The sequence below is a fragment of the Mustela nivalis genome, assembly GCF_964662115.1.
Source record: "Mustela nivalis genome assembly, chromosome: 6".
NCBI classification, from domain to species: Eukaryota; Metazoa; Chordata; class Mammalia; order Carnivora; family Mustelidae; genus Mustela; species Mustela nivalis.
In genome coordinates, this window is record NC_139025.1 from 93,288,125 (window position 1) to 93,312,260 (window position 24,136).

General features: G+C 37.1%; 1 protein-coding gene and 1 pseudogene across 2 annotated transcripts; one reads left to right on the forward strand and one right to left on the reverse strand.

Annotated features, from left to right (window-relative positions):
- Positions 1-9,075: 9,075 nt before the first annotated feature.
- LOC309866610 (olfactory receptor 4F6-like) lies at positions 9,076-10,017 on the reverse strand (the record flags this gene model as incomplete). The annotated part of the gene is made up of 1 exon (XM_082734429.1): positions 9,076-10,017. The coding sequence occupies one exon, from the start codon at positions 10,015-10,017 to the stop codon at positions 9,076-9,078; it is 942 nt and encodes a 313-aa protein (XP_082590555.1).
- An 11,372-nt stretch (positions 10,018-21,389) lies between these two features.
- LOC309866611 (ferritin heavy chain pseudogene) lies at positions 21,390-22,637 on the forward strand (annotated as a pseudogene). The gene is made up of 2 exons: positions 21,390-21,416; positions 21,808-22,637. The product of its transcript is annotated as a ferritin heavy chain pseudogene (transcript).
- Positions 22,638-24,136: the final 1,499 nt, after the last annotated feature.

The following is a 24,136-nucleotide window of genomic DNA, read 5'->3' on the forward strand; positions in this document are numbered from 1 at the left end:
CCTAAATGCGCCCATATAATGGCACAGGGTTGCAGATTGGATAAAACGAAAGGACCCATCCATATGTTGTCTACAAGAGACCCATTTGGAACCTAAAGATACACCCAGACTGAAAGTGAAGGGATGGAGAAGCATCTTTCATGCCAATGGGCCTCAAAGAAGGCTGGGGTAGCGATTCTCATATCAGATAAATTAGACTTTAAACTAAAGACTGTAGTCAGAGATACAGAAGGACACTACATAATCCTTAAAGGGACTATCCACCAAGATGATCTAACAATTGTAAATATCTATGCCCCCAATATGGGAGAAGCCAATTAAATAAGAAAACTGTTGATCAAGATAAATAGTCATATTGATATGAATATACTAATCATAGGAGATCTTAACACACCTCTCTCAGAAATAGACAGATCATCGAAGGAGAAAATCAATAAAGAAACAAGAGCATTGAATGACACATTGGACCAGATGGACCTCATAGATATATACAGAACATTCCACCCTAAAACAACAGAATACTCATTCTTCTCAAGTGCACACAGAGCCTTCTCAAGAATCGACCACATACTGGGTCACAAATCAGGACTCAACTGATACCAAAAGAATGAGATGATTCCCTACATATTCTCATATCCCAATACTTTGAAACTGGAGCTCCATCACAAGGAAAAATTCAGAAGGGACTCAAACACCTGGAAGCTAAAGGCCACCTTGCTTAAGAATGTTTGAATCAAACAGGAGATCAAAGAAGAACTGAAACAATTCATGGAAACCAATGAGAATGAAGACACTTCGGTCCAAAACCTATGGGATACAGCAAAGGCAGTCCTAAGGGGAAAATACATAGCCACCGAAGCCTCCCTTGAAAAATTGAAAAATCCAGAATACACCAGCTGTCTCTACACCTTAAAGAACTGGAGAATCAACAACAAATCAAACCAACTCCACACATAAGAAGGGAATTCATCAGGATTAGAGCTGAGATCAATGAGGTAGAAATCAGAGATATAGGAGAATGCATCAATGAAACTAAAAGCTGGTTTTTTGAAAGAATCAATAAGATTGATAAACCATTGGCCACACTAATCCCAAAGAAAAGAGGGAAACCCAAATTCATAAAATTATGAATGAAAGGGAGAGATCACAACCAACACCAGGAAGTAGAAACAATCATCAGAAGTTATTATCAACAGTTACACGCCAATAAGTTTAGCAACCTAGATGAAATGGAAGCATTCCTGGAAAACTATAAACTCCCAAATTGAACCAGGATGAAATCGACAACCTGAATAGACCAATATATAGTAACAAGATTAAAGCAGAAATCAAAATCCTCCCAAATAGCAAAAGCCCAGGACCTGAAAGATTCCCTGGGGAATTCTACCAACCTTTCAAAAAAGAAATAACACCTATTCTCTTGAAGCTGTTTCAAAAAATTGAAGCAGAAGGAAAACCTCCAGACTCTTTCTATGAAGCCAGCATTACCCTGTTCCCCAAACCGGGCAAAGACCCTACCAAAAAGGAGAATTTCAGACCAATATCTCTGATGAATATGGATGCTAAGATTCTCAACAAGATCCTAGCCAACAGGATCCAAGGGCACATTAAAAAGATTATCCACCATTACCAGGTGGAATTCATTCCTGGGCTACAAGGATGCTTCAATATTTGCAAATCAATCAATGTGATACAACAAATTAATATGAGAAGAGAGAAGAACCACATGGTCCTCTCAATCGATGCAGAAAAAGCATTTCTCAAAATCCAGCATCCGTTCCTAATTAAAACGCTTCAAAGTATAGGGATAGGGGGAACATTCCTGAACTTCATCAAATCTATCTATGAAAGACCCACAGCAAATATCATCCTCAATGGGAAAAAGTTTGCAACCTTCCTGTTGAGATCAGGAACAAGACAAGGATGCCCACTCTCACCACTCTTGTTCAACATAGTATTAGAAGTCCTAGCAACAGCAATCAGACAACAAAGAGAAATAAAAGGTATCCAAATTGGCATTGAAGAAGTCAAACTCTCTCTATTCACAGGTGATATGATTATTTATATGGAAAACCCAAAAGACTCCACCCCCAAACTACTAGGACTCATACAGCAATTCAGCAACGTGGCAGGATACAAAGTCAATGTACAGAAATCAGTGGCTTTCTTCTACACTAACAATGAAAATACAGAAAGGAAAATTAGTGAATCGATTCGATTTACTATAGCACCAAGAACCATAAGATACCTGGGAATCAACCTAACCAAAGAGGTAAAGGATCTGTACTTGAGGAACTAAAGAACACTCATGAAAGAAATTGAAGACACAAAAAGATGGAAGACCATTCCATGCTCTTGGATCGGAAGAATAAATATTGTTAAAATGTCTATACTGCCTAGAGCAATCTATACTTTTAATGCCATTCCGATAAAATTCCACTGGTGTTCTTCAAAAAGCTGGAGCAAATAATCCAAAAATTTGTATGGAATCAGAAGAGACCCCGAATTGCTAAGGAAATGTTGAAAAACAAAAATAAACCTGGGCATAACGTTATCTGATTTCAAGCTTATTACAAAGCTGTGATCACCAAGACAGCGTGGTACTGGCATAAAAACAGACACATAGACCAGGGGAACCGAGTAGAGAGCACAGATATGGATCCTCAACTCTATGGTCAAATAATCTTCGACAAAACAGGAAAAAATATACAGTGGAAAAAAGACAGTCTCTTCAATAAATGTGCTGGGAAACCTGGACAGCTATATGTAGAAGAATGAAACTTGACCATTCTCTTACACCATACACAAAGATAAACTCCAAAATGTATAAAAGACCTCATGTGAGACAGGAATCCATCAGAATCCTAGAGGAGAACATAGGCAGTAATCTCTTCGATATCAACCACAGCAACTTCTTTCAAGATATGTCTCCAAAGGCAAAAGAAACAAAAGCGAAAATAAACTTTTTGGACTTCATCAAAATCAAAAGCTTCTGCACAGCAAAGGAAACAGTCAACAAAGCAAAGAGGCTACACATGGAATGGGAGAAGATATTTGCAAATGACAGTATAGACAAAAGGTTGATATCCAGGATCTATAATGAACTCCTCAAACTAAACACACACAAAACAGGCAATCATATCAAAAAATGGGCAGAAGATATGAACATACATTCTCTAATGAAGACATACAAATGGCTATCAGACACATGAAAAAATGTTAATCATCACTAGCCCTCAGGGAGATTCAAATTAAAACCACATTAGAGGGGCGCCTAGGTGGCTCAATGAGTTAAAGCCTCTGCCTTCTGCTCGGGTCATGATCCCGGGGTCCTGGGATCCAGCCCCGCATCGGGCTCTCTGCCTGCCTCTCTGCCAGCTTGGAATCTCTGTCTGTCGAATAAATAAATAATCTTAAAAAAACCAAAAAACCAAAAACAAACAAATAAAAAAACAAACCACATTAGATATCACCTTAAACTAGTTAGAATGGCCAAAATTAGGAAGACAGGAAACAACATGTACTGGAGGGGATGTGGAGAAAGGGGAACCCTCTTACAATGTTGGTGGGAGTGCAAGTTGGTGGAGCCGCTTTGGAAAACAGTGTGGAGATTCCTTAAGAAATTAAAATAGAGCTACCCTATGACCCTGCAGTTGTACTACTGGGTATTTACCCCAAAGATACAGATGTGGTGAAAAGAAGGGCTATCTGTACCCAATGTTCATAGCAGCAATGGCCACAGTCACCAAAATGTGGAAATAACCAAGATGCCCTTCAACAGACAAATGGATAAGGAAGAGGTGGTCCATATATACTATGGAGTGTTATGCCTCCATCAGAAAGGCTGAATACCCAGCTTTTGTATCAACATGGATGGGACTGGAGGAGATTATGCTGAGTGAAATAAGTCAAGCAGAGAGAGTTAATTACCATTGGTTTTGCTTATTTGTGGAGCGTAAGAAATACCATGGAGGACATGGGGAGATGGAGAGGAGAAGTGAGTTGGGGGAAATCAGAGGGGGAGACAAACCACGAGAGACTGTGGACTCTGAAAAACAATCTGAGGCTTTTGGAGGGGAGGGAGGGTAGAGCGTTGGGTGAGCCTGGTGGTGGGTATTATGGGGGGCACGTATTGCATGGAGCACTGGGTGTGGTGCATAAACAATGAATTCTAGAACACTGAAAAGAAACATTTTAATAAAAGCATCTTTCCTATCTGTCTGTTCAGCCACAGGATGTACATTTTTAGGAGAAGAGATATTCAGAGAGCTTCATTTCTGTGCATAATCTTCCCTCAAGGAAAAACTGTACAAAAGATTCTCCAAAATGGGAAATAATTAGCTACACAGGAGAGTGGTCAACTGTTCTCACAGAGAAGGCCAGTACTGAGCCCAGTATTAGTTTCTCTTGGGGGAACTAAACCTTTGTGTCACATTGGCTTCCCCATGAGAGAAATTGTGAAAGAGAAATTGCGTGGTAATGAAACAGAGGAGAAGAGGGATGGTTTGTAGGCAGTATGTTGATTTGTGTAAAAATATCTCTATATTGGTTACATGATCTTTGGGATGAAATCCTTAGAAGCACTGAGATAGGGAAAGAGGGTGGGAAAACATATCCTGAGTGTACAGACATACCTTTGCTCATGTATCATACTTGAAGAAATAGATGTAAACCCCCCGATATGTAGGGATAATTCTTTTTTTTTTTTTTTTTAAGATTTTGTCTTTTTATTTATTTTTTTTTCTTTTGAATTTGTTATTTTTTATAAACATTCTTTTTTTAAAAAGATTTTATTAATTTATTTGAGAGAGAGACAGTGAGAGAGAGCACGAGAGAGGAGAAGGTCAGAGGGGGAAGCAGACTCCTCGTGGAGCTGGGAGCCCAATGGGGGCCTCGATCCTGGGACTCCAGGATCATGACCTGAGCTGAAGGCAGTTGCTTAACCAACTGAACCACCCAGGTTGCCTGTAGAGATGATTCTTAAGACTGACAGGGGGAGAATGTATTGATCATTTTCCTCTTACCCGTCATAGCCTATGTTAACTTGTATATATTGACCTGTGGTCTCAAACTTTGGAGTGTTGAGGATGAAGTTCTTCTTGAATGTTTTGGACCCTTATATTTCCTGAGTTGACTGGATACAAGTAAAATTTGTATGTAATTAGATCAAGTTCTTAAGACATCAAGGGAAGGAGATAAAAACAAAAGAGGAAAATGTAGGGAGTTAGAGTTATTTCTAAGAGGAACATGTTTACCTGAAGGAGATACTCATTCAAAGGAACTATGATAAGGCTTCGTAACAAGCGTAGTGTATCTCTGTAAAAGTAAGTCTTTATTGATTTTTGATGTGGAAGTATAAAGAATAAGATCTCCAGGCTATCATGGGGCTCCAAAGTGTGAAGGATCTATCTTTGTTTAGAACTGTATTTATTTAGACCTGCATTTTATTTTCTCAGGTCAGAAACAAGGAAGAACCTTAATTCTCTAGTTATGGAATGATAGTCTCAAATTAATTTTCAAAAAGCATTGAAATTACAAAATGTACAAACAAGAATACAAACTGAGGACTCCTGTGGGCTGATAAAAAATAAATAGCTAAGCATGGTCAGTTGCATGAATCATAATATATATCAGACAAGGTAAAGCAATTTATTTGCCTAGAAGAAGCACAGCTACTCTAAGATAAGAGGAAAATTTCTCCTGTTGTTTCCCAACCTTCCAAAAGCTCTTCTGCAACACAGTGCCCTGTAATATCATTCTGTCATGTCAGTGTGCTCCTGTTCCAATGTACCAGTGTTCTAAGTCAGACACTGGATACCAGGCAGAACAACAGATTAAGATGAATGAGCAGCATCTAGATAAAAATAAAGTCCTGAGGAGCTGGTCAGGTAGACACAGAGCAAGCTGTGATTTGAGAGCCATCCTCTAAGGAATGGATCTTGGGTTTGCTTGGCAGCAGAAAAGGCTGCTGGGTCAAGAGGAGCAGGCGTTGCTAATGTAGAGTTTATGAGACTTAGAAGTATTAGAGAGGGTGGAGACCACTAATTTATTGGTTGATGCAGCTGAGATTGGCCCAGGCTTTGAATTGGCTTAGGTCTACGAAAGGTACTCATTAGTAGATTTCACTGTAGAGCATTCAGGCCACATAGGCAGAGAAAATTAATTGAGAAAAGGAAAAAGAAAAGGACAGAAGTACTGTAATCCTATGACCTTTGACTGAATGTACAAAGAAAGCCCAAACAGTATTCAAGAAACTATTCACGTTATTTGTTTTTACTCTTTGTTGGTCTTGCTCATTTATTTAATGATAAGCATTTATTGAGCATTTTCTGTAGAGTTCTTACTCATTAACATGAGTAAACAGTGTTATAGCACTGCTATATATAGCAGTGACTATGATGGACCCAGCCCCTTCCTCATGTGGAACTTAAACTATAATGAGGAAGATCCACATCGAATAAGAAATTTTTATAATTCATTATTATTAATTATTATTATTGATGTTACAAAAGTGGCATTAGGGAGTGGTATAATATATACAATGGAAGGAGTTCTTCTGGACCCAGGATCTTGGAAGTGTTTCTTGATAAAAGAATGTTGAAACAGAGATTTGAAGAATGAATAGATATTAATAGGCAAAATATGAAGGACAGATGTTTGAGACAGAATGATTAGCCAGAGCAAAGCCTCAAGATAAGAGAGAATGAAGTTTTTTGTTTTTTTTTTTAAGATTTTACCTATTTATTTTATTTTAGAGAGAGAGACAGAGGGATAGAACCTCAAGCAGACTCAGTCCTGAGCACAGGGCCTGATGCAGTACTCAGCTCTGCGTTCAGTCTTATGAACATGAGATCATGACTTGAGCTGAAACTAAGACTCCAAAGCTTAAGGGACTGAGCCACTTGGTGCCCAGAGAAAATAAAGTTTTAGGCAAGCAAAAGAAAAGAAAATTTCCTCTGGAGTTGTCCTCTGAGCCGGGAGAGGAGGATAAGGGCCAGGCCTTGGATCGCCTGATAAATCTTGAAAAGGAGCTTGTACTTTAATTTAAGAGCGTTGGTAAGTATGTGAGGGGTCTTAAGGAGAACAAACATGTACTTATATTTACACTTAAAAAAAATCTCTCATTCTGTATGTAGATAATGGGAATAAAGGCAAATCAGCTTTGAAGAGAGAAGACACATAGTGACTCATACTCAGTTTGAAAAATGACATGTGAAGACTTGGACAAGAATGGTGACATTTAGAAGAAAGCAAAGGACATATTTAGGAGGTGTTTAGAGGTTGGAATTAACATGATTTGCTGATTTATTGAATAGTGGGGATTGCGGATGGAGGAGTCCATTATTACTCCTAGATTTTGCACTGAGAGACTGGGTTAATATTGGTGCCAATTACTGTGACTAGGGACCTGACAGAAGAATGGGTTTGAGGATAAGATAATTAGTTTAGTTTCAGATCTGCTGAGTGGGAGATGCCCTTGAAGCATCAAGCCAGCAGGCAGTTAGATTTATGAAGTAGGAACACAAGAAATAATAGCCTGGCTTAAGAATAAAAGCCAATAATAAAATTAGCTGAGATGGTAATTAAAGCCAAGAGAACGGATGTCTCCTAGGGAAAGAATATGGAGTGAGAAAAGACCAAAGTTGCAATTCTGAGGAACACTGAGTTTGGTGGTGGAGCAGAGGCGAGAACCCGGCAAACTGTTACTGGGAAGGAATTCCCCAAGAGTAGGAGGGAAAAGTGGGAGACTGTACCATCTCAGAGGCCCAGTGGATTGTTTGTAAGAGGGAGTGGTTAGCAATGATCAAGTAAAGAACTTCCCATCCAGATGAATACCAAAACATTAAAAGAAGTATTAATGATTAATTTACATGGAGTAAGCAGAGATGTTATTGAAAAGGTTCCTGGAGAAACACTGGACAAAAAATATAGGCATTATTTTCCTTAATTGAGTAGATTTTATTTACAGAGAAGTATAAACAAATAAATGAAAACACGTGTACTTTAATAAAGCACTTATTCCAAATGTAGAAGTGCTCAGTCAAATTGAATATGCCTTACCACTTTTGGCTTTTCATTTATCTAAGATACATATACTTTTGGGAAGCATTTTGTCAGATCAGCAAACCATATTCAAAGAAGCCAGAATCTCTAAACATACATCTTAGGGTGATTATTCTTCAGTGAAACAGCTATTAGTTTTAAATTTTAGTTAATAAAATTTTTAAATATTTTATTTATTTGAGAGACAGCACAATCTGGGGGCAGTTGCAAGGGAGAAGGAAAAGCAGGCTCTCTGCTGACGGGGAGTCCCACATGGGGCTCAGTCTCAGGACCCTGAGATCATGACTCGAGCCAAAGGCAGATGTTTAACAGACAAAACTGCCGAGGTGCCCTGAAACAGCAATTACTTTTATGGATTTTTTTTTCTTGATAATAAACTAGGATAACTGAATATTTGAAAATCTTCATCTTTAGAATAGTAGAAAGTGAGACAAAATTTCAGAAATCTGTGGTTTGTATTTATTTGAAGTATTCACAGTGTAAAGAGTTATCCTTCTCTATTTAAAGCCAATCAAGTCTAAACAACTAAAACAACATGCTTAATCTAAGTAATAAATAGTTGATTTTGTTTCTTATTCTCAGTTAAACTCAAACTAAAATAAAAATTAAAAAGTAGAATTTATTGATTTTGATCGACTCAAAGTTACATTTTATCAATTAAATCCATGTTACCATGAGATATATTTATCACTTGTTTGACATATGTCTTCGTAATTGAGAGTAAATACAATTAGCAAGTCACAGAAAATGGTATTTGAATGTTAAGTTTACTCCTATAAATCAGCTCAGTTTTCTTTCTCACCTTTCTTCTCAATGTAAGTAGGTGATGTCAATTTATTCTCTGTCATTAGCAAAATAAAGTCATCTCTGACTCAATAATCAATTTCTACAGGGGGACTTTTGTTGAACTATCATAACAATAGTAGTTCTTACCATTGTAGTGATGACAATCACATGACTTGCAGTGCTCTTGGTGAGCCTGAAGCATGTGGTCTCTAGATCTGCTCCAAATCATTGTGAGATCCCATGAGGACCCACAATCCGTTTGCCTAGTCTTCTCATGGCCACTCTCATGTCTTTGTTTCTTAATGTATAGATGGCAGGGTTCAAGAGGGGAGTGATAGCAAAATCAACAATGAACAAGTACTTATCCAGTGATGTTGTGGGGAAAGGCCACACGTAGAGAAACATGCATGGTGTAAAAAACAAAATCACTACAGTGATGTGAGCTGACAGTGTGACAAATGCTTTGAACAAGTCCCCTGAAGAACGTTTCCAGACAGTGACCAAAATGAAGATATAGGAAATAATTAAAGAGAAGAAGGTAGCCATGGATATAAACCCACTGTTAGCAATGACTACAAACTCTAGCTTGTAAGTGTCTACACAAGCAAGTTTCATGACCCGAGGGAAATCACAGTAAAAACTATCTACTTCATTAGGGCCACAGAAGGGCAAGTTTATGACAAATACAAACTGAGATACGGCATGGATTATCCCCACTATCCAGGCAGTCACTACAAAGGAAACACACGTTTTGGGGCTCATGATGGTCAAGTAGTGGAGAGGCTTACAGATTGCAGTGTACCGGTCATATGCCATGGCTATGAGCAGCACCATCTCACCTCCACCCATGACATGAATAAAAAATATCTGTATTATGCATTTTGGAAAGGAAATGATTTTGCAGTTAGTGAAAAGATTAGTGATTATTTTGGGCACTGTGGTAGAGGACAGACCTAGATCAAGGAGAGAGAGGTTGGCTAATAGGAAGTACATGGGAGTGTGTAAATGAGAGTCAATAATTACCAGGAACACAATGAAGAGGTTTCCCAGGATAACTCCCATGTAGAACACAGAGAAGAACCAAAAGAGAAAAAGGTTCATCACCCATGAATTTGAAAGTCCAATCAATACAAATTCAGATACCACAGAGACATTTGTTGTATCCATTGGCTCAATCAGTAGAGAAGAAGCTCAAGTATTCTAAAGGTAGAAAATAAGGCAGAATTGAGAAATATGGGAACTGAACATTGATATGTTGTTTGCCCATCAATGATTTTGTGGAAAATACGTGGCAAGTGTCTAATTGAGAAGTTCAAATACATACAGAGAGGACAGGGGAAAGGAAGAAAAAAAATAGAAATGAGATAATCAAAAGTTAGGCTAGGATGACAGGGAAAGAAATCATGTGAGAATAAGGCAGGTAACGTGGAGGAATTAGGAGCAAAGAGTAACATCTTCCTGGTAGAAAGTTTCTTTACCATGCTCCTTGTATAATAATTTGGGCTGCTTCTGTCTTCTCCATGTATATTCAAGAAAATGTCTTCTGTGTCATAAATAGTTAGCCATGATTTGAATGTTCAAACCCTTGATCGTATTTGTGCACAGATACTGTAGCAGAAGGTACTCTTTGATTATTCTTTTACTTCACACCTGCAAAATTTCAGGCATTAATCACTCATGCAATAGTGAATAGTGACCAGACAATGAGTGTAAGAATGTTGACTCTAAGAGGAAGCATTAGCTTAAAATGAAAAGGCTGAGTCCTCTGATAGTTTCCAATATTGTGACCGCAACCAGTGCCTTGGATAATTAAAATGTACCTTAAACTGGTGAAATGCTAAATCCCAGAGTGTCAGCAGACTCTGAAAAAGGGTTTCTAATTACTTTGCTAGGATAGAGATATTGTGCTTTTGATAGGTCTATTTTAGGATAAATAAGTGTCAATTCAAACACAAAACTGAAAGACTGGTGACTTTACTTAAACAAAATGTTTAATTATGATATACTAAGAGCATGTGAAAACTACATGACCCCAGAGAGTCATGAAAGATAAAGGTCATGAGAGCTTGTCTTGAAGTTTAACTAAAATGCTATTTGAAGGTGAGTAGAATGGCTACAAACAACTTTTTCAAGGGAAATATCTGTTATCACTATGGATAAACAGAAAGGTTAAAGATGGGGAGCATAGATGGTGCAGTCGGTTAAGCATACAACTTTTTGGTTTCGGCGCAGGTCATGATGTGAGGATCATGAGATAGAGCCCTGTGTGGAGCCAGAGCCCCATGTGGAGCCTCTTGGGCTCCACATCATTGATGGGCTCTGTGCTCAGCAGGGGTCTGCTTGAGATTCTTTCTCCCTCTCTCTTTGCCCCTCCCGCTTGTGCTCTCTCTCTCCCTCTCAAATAAATACCTAAATCTTAAGAAAAAGAGAAAGGCTGAAAATATGTATAGATAGCTTGTATTTGGATCCATTCATTATTTAATGTAAAAGGAAAAATTAAAGGTACATTTCAAAGATATGATTAGAAATGAGATGATACTCAGAAAGGGGGATTTGATAAGATGAGCTAGGCCATCACAAAGAAGCAAATTTAGACTTGATGAGATGTCTGCTAAATTATTAAGTATAATTACTTATAAAGGAATATACATTTGATGTGCTCTTTATAATTATACACTACAAAAATATGTATGAATCAACATTTTAGATCATTTTGGATAATGACATTTTAGGTACTTCTAATACTAAAAATGTTGACCATCTATGTTTTGTTGTTTTCTACATTAGCCATGTATGTGTAATAAAAATTATGAAAAGGAGGAAATGGACATACAAATACGGAGAATAAACTGGTAGTTGCCAAGGAGAGGGTGATTGAGGGATGGGCAAAATAGTGTAATGGGGAGTGGGATATAGAACTTGCAATTATGGAGTAAATAAATCACTAGAATGAAAGTTAGAGCACAGAGAATGTTGTCAATGACACTGTAATAGCATTGTATGGTGAGGTATGGTAGCTACACTGTGGTGAGCCTAATCAAAATAATTAATAATTATGAAAAGGAATTGGAAGGAAAGCAATAGGAGAGGGGCAAGAAAAGGAAAAAGAATTCTGTGAAATATATGGTTGGAGTAGAGTATGCATATATGTGATAGAAATAGATTATTAATTATTATTATTGTTATTATTATTTTGGTACCAACATTTCTCAGCAAGTGATGATTTCTGGGGATAACTATGAAGAAAAGCTTCATGTTTCATATCTAATTTTAACCAGAAAGGTACCGGTTTCCTTGCTTAGAGAACATTAATATACATGAATGAATTTTGGCTCAAGGAATATAATGACTGGTAGCTGGATGGCATTTTACAGAATGCTGGTGTGTCTGTTATTTGAAACAGACAAGTCCTACACCAAGAACAGGAAAACACTAACAATAAGCCACTCTTTACCTTGGCAACTCAAATTTCCGTATATTCCCTTATAGTCTCTAAAAGAGAGAACACCTATCTCTTTAGGTATTTGATGGAAATTGCCATACTTTGCAAGAAACTAGGTTCTTATTTTAGCCGTGGGATGAAATATGAATAATCTATGTGACTTGGCCATGGGTTGGTGTCAGAGGGGCATGTAGCCAAGTTTTGATGAAATACAGAACAATGACTTCTGTGGAAGGTTTTCTTTCCCAGATTAAAACCCAAAGATTAATGTAGAGAAGTCTCTTCTAGCTCTTCCATTCCTGCATTTGATATTAATGCGATGCCCAAAGATGCAGCATTCATGACCTTTGAGAGTCTACGTGTTAAAGATGATATTATGAACAGATAGAAAAATAATCCAGTCTAAAAGGTCTTTGATGGATGCCAGCAGATGTCTGCATTCTTAGGACACCTGGGTGCCTTTGGTCAGTTCATGATCCCAGAGCTCTGGGATCCCGAGCCCAGCACTGGGCTCGCTGCTCAGTGTGGAGCTTGCTTCTCCATCTCCCACTACCCCTGCTTGTCCCCTATGTCTCTCACTCTGTCAAATAAGTAAACTATTGGGTATTATGGAGGGCACATATTGCATGAAGCACTGGGTGTGGTGCATAAACAATGAATTTGGAACACTGAAAAAAAATAAAATGAAAAAAAATTTATAAAAAAAAATCTACATTCTGATATCTTATCATGGAATAGAATAAAATAAAAAACTTTAAGAGACTGTAAGTCAGGCATTGTTCACTTCCTGAAGCTGAATGCAATTTTGCATTCTTAGTCTTTGCATAACAGAGCTCTCTTGTTTTTTTCTCCTATATCACTAACTTCTTTCACTGATGCATGAATTTTTTTTTCCTGCTTATTTTTGAGTGTTCCTCTGTAACTCAGGAGACCTAAATTTTTTTTTTTTTCATTTAAAACACGTTTCATTCTTTTAACTACTCCCCACTTAAAAGATTTCTGTATCTATAGCTCTATTCCTGGACTCTAGCATAATATATCCAAGACTGTATTTTAGTACATAGATGGACATCCCTCGAGCACTTCAAAGTTAGATTGTGCAAGTCTGAGCTCATGATTTTATCCTCTTTTTAATGTCTTAGGAAATATCATGACTATTATCTCTCAGGTGCTTAATCCAAGAATCTCTGAGGCAACTTTTCTCCCCTCTCACCTTATAGGACAGGCGGGAAATTGTACCTCTTGAATATTTCTGTTTTGTGTCCTGGTCTTCATTTCCACTGCCAGTTTTATTTCAGATTTATATATTTTTCATTTCCGAATGATTTCTCTCTCCAATCTTAGTTAAGTTTAGTCTCTTTTCTATAGTCTGCTTTCAGATTTATCTATCTAAAACTCCAATATGGGCCTCTTACTCTCTACTCTAAGCCTTTGGTTCTATCATTCGAGATATTTAAAATTCAATTGTGGGGGTGCCTGGGTCGCTCAGTAGGTTAATTGTCTGACTCGGTTTTTGCTCAGTTCATGATCTCAGGTTTATGGGATCAAGCCTTGCGTCTGGATCAGCATTCAGCACAGAGACTGCTCAGTATTCTCTCTCCCATCTTTTTCCTACCCCATCTGCACCTCCCCACCCTCTCTGTCTCTCTCAAATAAGTAAAATTATAAAACCTTAAAAAATAAAAGTCAATTATGTATCATATAAGAACCTTTATGAACTGAACACATTACTATATATTTTTTCACATTTCAGCTCTTTCATATACTTTCATGTATGTTATTCCTTGTCATTACAAAGTGGAACTGCCTTTGGCTCTTAGACCTAATAAGTTGGTTGCCATTATAGTCCTGCCACCTGTGAGTTATATAAACTAGGGTAAGGTAGTCAGTTATGCTGATATTTATTTGTCCATAAAATGAGAGGTGAGTAACTTCACCAGATGTTATGAAGGTTTGAGAGTATATGGGTATAACTATCTGACAGAAATGTTAATTCCCCTTTTCTTTTATCCTTCAAACTTTGATTAAATGCTAGTTACCCTGAAGTATTTATTGATGACCCCATGCAAAATAGTGTCTATAAACTATTGTTAAACCTTGTATCTTCCTTTTAATAAAGCACATTATAATTTCTTATGGATATTAGTCTTCCTATCACCTATGACTTCTTTGAGAAAAGAAAGCTTTAACCAACTTTGTATACCCCAGTAGTTAGCACAATTTCTGGCACAAGGTAGGCACTACTAAATGAGAGTCTTCACTGACATTCATAGGGGAAAGTTGAAGAAGACGTGGCAAGAAAATCAGGTGCTTAGAAGCCCCTAAGGGACATATGGTGGAGAAGAAATATTCACCAAGTGACTTTGTGAATTGACCTCATTGACACCAGCACACTGATGGGAGAGTGGAAACCAGTCTGGAAGCCAGAGACCTCCTTGCCATGACAATGTCCTTACAGAGTGACCTCAACACCCCACATTCCCATGTAGATCTAAATCTAATACAATAAAACTAGCAAAGTTACAAACTTTCCTCTTCATTTTTTGCCTCCAGCAAAATGTGTATAGTCATTACAGATATCTGGAACTTTCCTCAAATTATAGTGTAGTATTATTGCATGCTACAGAAATATTGCTGAACAGAAAAGCATCACCATAGATTTGGAAAAATTCAGTAATGTAGAAGGACAGGAGGGTTATCATAATAACCTATGAAAAGCTATTCACTACATGTATGAGGTACAGAATGTTTATATACACTTAAAACTATATACACTTAAAACTTATAGATTTCAGTGCACATGGAATAAATTAGAACTTTGGATGAATGAAACCAAAAAGATGCATACTTTGTCATTAAGTTAAAAAAGATTATAAAATACAAAACATCACATATAATATAAATGTATATATGGAAATATTTAGACTTTACAACACAATATCTCTAAGTTGTGGGATTTTAGGTGATTTTATTTTTTCTAAATATGAACTCTTTTTCCTATATTTATTATAAATGGTATTTATAGATTTTCTAATTTCCAAAGAAAATTTGAAATTAGTCAAAGAAATAGGAAAAATTATATAAGAGCAATTTTATAAATAGCATTATTATATATAACTAATAGCAAACATACTGGAGACAGACTACCTGAATTCAAATCTCCATCTTTTTGATTTATGTCCTTAGGTGAGTTGCTTCCCTTCTCTGTCCCTGAATTTCCTCAACTGTAAAATAGAAATGATAACAGTACTTACCTTATAGTGTTGTTGTGACGATTAAGTGAGTGAATACATGGCAAACAGTGGAACATGCTGTGTCATATAATAAGTATTCACCAAGTTTTTAAAAATAATGATTTTTTGACTACTTGATTATTTTTGCTTTCCACAGATGCAGATAGCTTGCTCTGCTAGACTGTTCTGTTTGAATGAAATAGACAAAACAAAGTTTTATTTCCATAAATCTAAGATCATAGACAAAAAAGGGATAGAAAACTGAAGTCCTTTCACATATCAGTTTAATAAAGATATGGGCTCTTTGAAGAGAAATTAACCTCACAATACAATTGAAATCATGAAAATGAGACCTGAATATATATATATATATATATATATATTCATTCAAGTAAAGAGGATGAGTAGAAAGAACCTTGAGATAGTCAGAAAAAAATTTTGGGAACAAAACTTAACCAGTGTGGGGGGAGTTAGACAGCACATTTCATTTTTACCTGCTCAGGTTCACGTCTTACTCAGCAAGAGCTGAGTGATTTCAATTGTATGGAAGCAAGAGCTTCAAGAGATTGAAACACACAGACAGTTCACACCCTTTTGAATCACGACTGTTTCTTAAGATAGAAAGTTATAAATAGTTCCTACCATTTGGAAGGGTGTCAATTAGCTGCACTAGATGGTAGGACTGGGTAGAGTCTATAATTTCTTCTAATGGAAACCATGTTTTTGTGTACACTGGTTTTCCCAAAGGTAATTTATCACAACTTGCAGAAGAGATCCAGGGAAACTGAGCAGTTTTGATGTGGTGATCTGTGACTTTGTGCTTTGATCATTTTTTTTTTCCAAATTAGAGAATGTTAGGTTTACTTTAGTTGTCCATTGTGTTATTGTGAGTTATATGAACCACTGATAATATCAGTTTGTCACCACTATCAAGTTTAAAGAACCTATCCTCTTATACTCTTAACAGTTTATCTCCTGCTAATTTTGAAAAATAATGAATTAATATTTGAACAAACCAGGGGAGTTCCAAAAGTAGTGCAAATTTAGATTTGAAAATGTTAGTTGGGGGGCGCCTGGGTGGCTCAGTGGGTTATAGCCTCTGCCTTTGGCTCAGGTCTTGATTCTGGGGTCCTGGGATTGAGCCCCGCTTTGGGCTCTCTGCTTGGTGGGGAGCCTGCTTCCCCCTCTCTCTCTGCCTGTCGCTCTGCCTATTTGTGATCTCTGTCTGTCAAATAAATAAATAAAATCTTTAAAAAAATAAAAAAGAAAATCTCAGTTGGTATTCTTTTTTTTTTTTTTCAGGAAATAAGCTACTTTTATTGTATAGAATAATGCCTCAGTTGGTATTCTTAACAGCTTTATGGAGGTTTAATATTCTGCCATCTCATAGCTGTTCTGAGTTCTTGTAATGAATTGAAGAGTAGTTATATACTTAAACTCTCAAATTCAAATGCAGTCATTTAAAAATATCTTTATATCAATATATATTGTGTCATTGTTTTCATACTTTCTTTCAATCTTTTATTGTTTATATTTTTTGTTTTTGTTTTTCTTCTGCCCTATTTTATTTCTTTTCAGTGTTCCAAAATTCATTGTTTATGCACAACACCCAGTGCTCCATTCAATATATGCCCTCCTTAATACTCATCACCAGACTCAAACTCCCCAACCTCCACCCCTCCAAAACTCTCAGTATATTTCTCAGAGTCCACAGTCTTTCATGGTTTGTCTTCCCCTCTGATTTCCTCCATCTTTTAATTTGGCTTTCTTTAGTTTTTGAACGTATTAGTCATAGCTGATTTGAAGTTTTTGTCTGCTAAATCCAAAATCTGGGTTCCTTCAGAGAAAGTTTCTATTTATTTATGTCTTTCTGAGTATAGATATTATTTACTGGTATTTTTTGTATGTTTCATAAATTTTTGTTGAAAACTGGGTGTTGTAGATAACATGATATAGAAACTGTGAATTCCAATTCTTCCTCACACCTGGAGGATATTTTATTTTATTTTTTATTTTTTATTAACATATAATGAATTATTAGCCCCAGGGGTATAGGTTGTGAATCACCAGGTTTACACACTTCACAGTATTCACCATAACACATACCCTCCCCAATGTCCATAACCCAACCACCCTCTCCCTACCCACCTCCCCCTGGCAACCCTGTTTGTTTTGTGAGATTAAGAGTCTCTTATGGTCTGTCCCCCTCCCGATCCCATCTTGTTTCCTTTTGTCCTTCCCTACCCCATGAATCCCCCACATTGCCTCTCAAATTCCTCATATCAGGGAGATCATATGATAATTGTCTTTCTCTGATTGACTTATTTCACTCAGCATAATACCCTCTAGCTCCATCTATGCCATTGCAAATGGCAAGATTTTATTTCTTTTGATGGCTTCATAGTATTCCTGTGTGTGTGTGTGTGTGTGTGTGTGTGTGTGTGTACACACACATACACATACATACCATGTCTTCTTTATCCATTCATCAGTTGATGGGCATCTAGGTTCTTTCCATAGTTTGGCTATTGTGGACATTGCTGCTGTAAAAATTTAGGTGGATGTGCCCCTTTTGATCGCTACCTTTGTATCTTTAAGGTAAATACCCAGTAGTGTGATTGTTGGGTGGTAGGGTAGCTCTATTTTCAACTTTTTGAGGAACCCCCATGCTGTTTCCCCATGTTGTTTTCCAGCTTGCATTTCCACCAACAGTGTAGGAGGGTTCCCCTTTCCCTGGAGGATATTTTTTATGGGTGTTTCTTTTCTTTCATGTTAGTTTTTCAAATTTAAATTCAACAGCCAACATATAATGCATCATTAGTTTTTAATACAGTGTTCATTGATTCATTAGTTGAGTAGAGTACCCAGTGCTCATCATATCATGTGCCCTCCTTAATGCCCATCACCCAGTCAACTTTTTATTATTTATTTATTTTTTATGTTTATTTATTTATTTATGGGAACAAATTTATTTTGATTTTTCTGAAAGTATCAAGAACTATGAAAAATAAGCTAAATATTTGGCCATACCAAAAGCAAAATACAAGTAAAAACAACATTTAGAAATCTTGTGTGACCTTACACTAACATGTTTCAAGATACTAAGTATAACACTCTTTCCTCCACAGATCAAAACAAGTTTATGAAACCACAATACTGGAGATTAAAAATTTTTTTTTTAAATTTACTTTCAGCGTAACAGTATTCATTGTTTTTGCACCACACCCAGTGCTCCATGCAATCCGTGCCCTCTCTAATATCCACCACCTGGTTCCTCCAACTTCTGCCCCCGCCCCTTCAAACCCCTCAGATTGTTTTTCAGAGTCCATAGTCTCTCATGGTTCACCTCCCCTTCCAATTTCCCTCAACTCCCTTCTCCTCTCTAACTCCCCTTGTCCTCCATGTTATTTGTTATGCTCCACAAATAAGTGAAACCATATGATAATTGACTCTCTCTGCTTGACTTATTTCACTCAGCAGAATCTCTTCCAGTATTATGCCTCCATCAGAAAGGATGAATACCCAACTTTTGTAGCAATACTGGAGGTTTTTAAATTGACATAACTTAAAAAAAAAAATTAAAAGAAAAAAAAAACCCATTGAATTTCTACCCTGGAAATTTGTCATTTATAAAACAACATCCTCAAATGTCAGTGACGATAAAGTTGGGAAACGTTTCACATATCAATAAAGGAATTAAGATTCCAACAGAACACAGTGCTTTACAGCTGGGGAAGAAGAGCTTTTGTCACACTCAGGTCTTACCAAATACAAATAAATAAGATTAAAAATGAGCTACTAAATCAAAACCCACTTAACTCATCTCCCAGTCCACCTTCCCCCCAGCAAACCATGAGTTTGTTCTCTGTAGTTAAGAGTGTGCTTTATGGTTTGCCTTTTGCTTTTTTTCTCTCCCTGTTCGCACCTTTTTTTTTTTTTAATTCTTCATATGAATGAAATCATATGGTATTTGTCTTTCTCTGACTGACTTATTTTACTTAGCGTAATACTCTCTAGAACCATCCATGTTGTTGCAGATGGCAAGATTCCATTATTTTTTATGGCTAATATAGTCCATTGTGTGTGTGTGTGTGTGTGTGTGTGTGTATTGTGTATTTCACTTCTTTATCCACTCAGCAGTTTATGAGCACTTGGGCTCTTCCCGTAATTTGACTATTGTTGATGATGTTGATAAAAACATTGGGGTGCATGTATCCCTTTGAATCAGTATTTTCATATTCTTTGGGTAAATACCTATTAGTGCAATTGCTGGGCCATAGGGTAGTTATTTTAAACTTTCTGAGGAAGCTCCATACTGTTTTTCAGAGTGGATGTACTGGTTTGCACTCTCCCCAACAGTGTAATAGGGTTCACCTTTCTCCACATCCTCACCAACATCTGTTGTTTCCTATGTTATTAATTTTTGCTATTTTGATGGGTGTGAAGTGATATCCCATTGTAGTTTTGATTTGTATTTTCCTGGTGATGAGTGTTGTTGAGCATTTTTCATGTGTCTGTTAGCCATTTGTATGTCTTCTTTGGAAAAATGTCTATTCATGTCTTCTGCCCATTTCTTACCTCAGTTATTTGTTTTGTAGGTGTTGAGTTTGATAAGTCCTTTATAGATTTTAGATACTAACACTTTATCAGATGTGTCTTTTGCAAATATTTTCTCCCCTTTGAAAGGCTGCCTTTTAGTTTTGTTAATCATTTCCTTCACTGTGCAGAAGCTTTTTATCTTGATGAAGTCCTAGTAGTTCATTTTTATTTTTGCTTCTCTTGCCTTTGGGGATGTATTTATTAAGAAGTTGCTTCAACCTAGGACAGAGAGGTTGCTGCCTGTGTTGTCTTTCAGGATTTTGATAATTTTCTGTCTCACATTTAGGTTTTTCATCCATTTTGAGTTTATTTTTGTGTGTGTGGTATAAGAAAGCAGTCAAGTTTTCATTCTTTGCATGGTGCTGTTAAGTTTTCCCAAAATCATTTGTTGAAGAGTCTGTCTTTTTTTCCATTGGATGTTCCACTTTGTTGAAGATAAGTTGGCCATTCATTTTTTGGTTTTCTATTCAGTCCTGTTTATCTATGTGTCTGTTTTTGTGCTAGTACGATACTATCTTGATGACAACAGCTTTATAATATAACTTGAAATCTGAAATTGTGATGCCTCTGGCTTTGCTTTTCTTTTCCAAGGTTGTTTTAGCTATCTGGGGTTTTTTGTGGTTCCATTCAAGTTTTAGGGTTGTTTTTTCTAGCTGTGTGAAAAATGCTGGTGTTACTATGATAGGATCTCATTAAATGTGTAGATTGCTTTGGGTAGTGTAGACATATTGACAATATTTGTTCTTCTAATCCATGAATATGAAATATTTTTCCATTTATTTGTGTCATCTTCAATTTCTTTCATCAGTGTTTTACAAGTTTTCAGAGAACAGATCATTTACCTCTTAGGTGAGATTTATTCCTAGGAAACTTACAATTTTTTTTTTGGCAATAAATGAGATTGATTCCTTGATTTCTCTTTTTGCTGCTTCATTATTGGTTAATAAATGCAGCACATTCCTGTATGTTGACTTTGTATCCTGTGATCCTACTGAATTGGTGTATCAGTTGTAGCAATGTTTTTTGGTGGAGTCTTTTGCGTTTTCTTTATAGAGTATCATGTCATCTGCAAATGGTAAAAGTTTGACTCCTTCCTTGCTGATTTGGATGCCTACTATAATATGTTTCTTATAATAAGATATTTCTGACTTATTGCTGGTTCTTACTACTGACTAAATCTTGAAATTAGCATGTAACATGAGTTCCATAAAAATGAACTGAGTAAAAATCCATAATTACCCTTAAAATAGTGATTCTCAACCAGGATGATTGTGTTGCTTAGAGGACATTTGGTAATATCTAGAGATATTTTTAGTTATCTCAATGTGGAGGTTGAGCTTTGATGCTACTGGCACCTATTGGGTACAGGTCAGACATACTACCAAAAATCCACAACATATAGGACCCACAAAAAGACTTAGATTCCTCAAAATGTAGTTCTGAATTTGGTTGACAAACCCTGCCTTACGTAAGTTGGTTACCTTCCTATATTTTGCAAATCATAATATGCTTTCAAAACAAAAAAAATGCTGTATTTATTTACTTCATGATATGTCATGGGTTTCAGTTAAAGACTTACTGTCTTTTTGAAAATTTTGTGACTTTGGTTTTGCTTTGATAACAGCTCAGCTTTTGTTGCTTATATATTTGTGCTTTTAAAACACTCTGGACATCTCCGTCGAGAGTCGCCGCGGGTTCCTGCTTCAACAGTGCTTGGACAGAACCGGTGCTCGTCCCCTCGCCCCGGCGGCTGCTCAGAGCCCGCCCTCCGCCATCTCCTCACAGCGTCCTCGGACCGCTGCAAGGCCCCGGTCGCCGCTCCAGCGCCGCGCAGCCGCTGCCAGCCGCCGCCTCTCCTCAGCGTCCCCTTCGCAGGTGCGCCAGAACTACCACCAGACCTCCATCAACCGCCAGATCAACCTGGAGCTCTACACCTCTTACGTCTACCTGTCCATGTCTTACTACTTTGACCGTGATGATGTGGCTTTGAAGAACTTCGCCAAATATTTTCTCCACCAATCTCATGAGGAGAGGGAACATGCTGAGAAATTGATGAAGCTGCAGAACCAACGAGGTGGCCGAATCTTCCTTCAGGATATCAAGAAACCAGATGGTGATGATTGGGAGAATGGGCTGAATGCAATGGAGTGTGCATTACACTTGGAACAGAGTGTGAATCAGTCACTACTGGAACTGCACAAACTGGCCACTGATAAAAATGACCCCCATTTGTGTGACTTCATTGAGACTCATTACCTGAATGAGCAGGTGAAATCCATCAAAGAATTGGGTGACCACGTAACCAACCTGTGCAAGATGGGGGCCCCCGAATCTGGCATGGCAGAGTATCTCTTTGACAAGCACACCTTGGGATACAGTGATAGTGAGAGCTAAGCCTTAGGCTGTGTTCCCAGAGCCACCTGGTCCCTGAGGCCATGCATGCATGTTGGGGTTACCTTACCTTTTCTATAAGTTGTACCAAAACATCTACTTAACTTCTTTCATTTGTACCATTCCTTCAAATAAAGTAATTTGATACCAAAAAAAAAAAAAAAAAGAGAGAAAAAACACCACTTTGGAAACTTTTTATATTTTGTTGTACTCTCTCTGACTCCTGCCCTCATTTATTTTACCATTCATCAAAAGGAACAGGCAATAGTGCACTTAATACTATTTATGCAGAAGTAGGGGATGCTAGAGGGGGGCCGGTGGGAAAATAGTTACCTTGTAGATAATAAGGTTGTCTATGAAGAAATGTTTTATTTATAATATTCAGTTTTATACATTTTCATAAATATTTTTCTTTCATTTTACATGTGACATGCTTTGTAAAATACAAAATAGAAGTAGTTGTAAGAGGAATGTGGACATATTTCTGATTTCATGGGAAAGCTCTAAATATATCGTGTTATCTCCTATGTGTCCTGTAGTTTTTGCATAAATACTGCTTATCAGAATAAGTTCCCTTCTAGGTGATTTCTCTAGGGCTGCTGTAACAAATCACAACTTTTGTGGCCTAAGAATCCACGAATTCATTTTGTCAAGGTTCTGGAGGCTAAAAATCCAAAATCAAAGTGTTGTCAGGTCCATATTCCCTCTGAAGACTCCAGGGGAGATTTTTTTTCTCTTTGCTTTTCCTGTCTCCTGGCATTCTTTGGCTTCTGAAATAATTCCAATCTCTGCCTCTGTCTTCATATAGCTTCCTTCCTTGTGTCTCTTTGTGCCCTTTTCTGTCTCTTTTAAGGACACCTGTTGGATTTAAAAATCCATCCTAGTTCAGTGTGATGTTATCTTGATACCTACCTTGATTACATCTACAAAAACTCTGTTTCCAAATTAGATCACATTCTGACATTCTGGGCAGACATGAATTTTATGGGGACACTATTCAACCTCGTACACTTTTTATACTGACTTTGCTGGGACTTTTGCTATGAGATTTTTTGAGAATGGGTATTGGATTTAATAGAATGCCTTTTCTATATCTACAAAACAGGTAGTGTGATTTTTTTCCCTCTTCATATACTTGATATAGTGTATTCCTTTGATTGATCTCCAAATGTTAAAACAATCTTGCATTTTGGGATACAACTAACTTACCCTGGTGTTTTCTCTTACATATATCAGTGTTTCTATTTTGTTCTTGCTTTTTAGATTTTTGTATCTGTGTTGAAGCGATATGCAAATTGGTTTATTATTTTCCTTTCTTATAATGTTATTTTCTTTTTAAATACTTTGGTTATTGGAAGGAAAGTCTTATTACCTGGTCAATAACCATTCTCTTTCATGATCAAGGAAAAAGGTTCAAGTGGGGAGAGAGACAGAGACAGGGAGAGGTATAGCAAAGAGGAAGGGAATGAATGGAAGTAACAGGAAGAATTGACTTGGTCAACTCTCCATGAAAACATGGTAACGGATTCTCTTCCTAGTGGTCTCTATTAGAAGATAGAAAATGGAATGGTCGCAAGATATACCTTGTCATTTTAGTTTGCTCATGGTAAATGACTCTGGA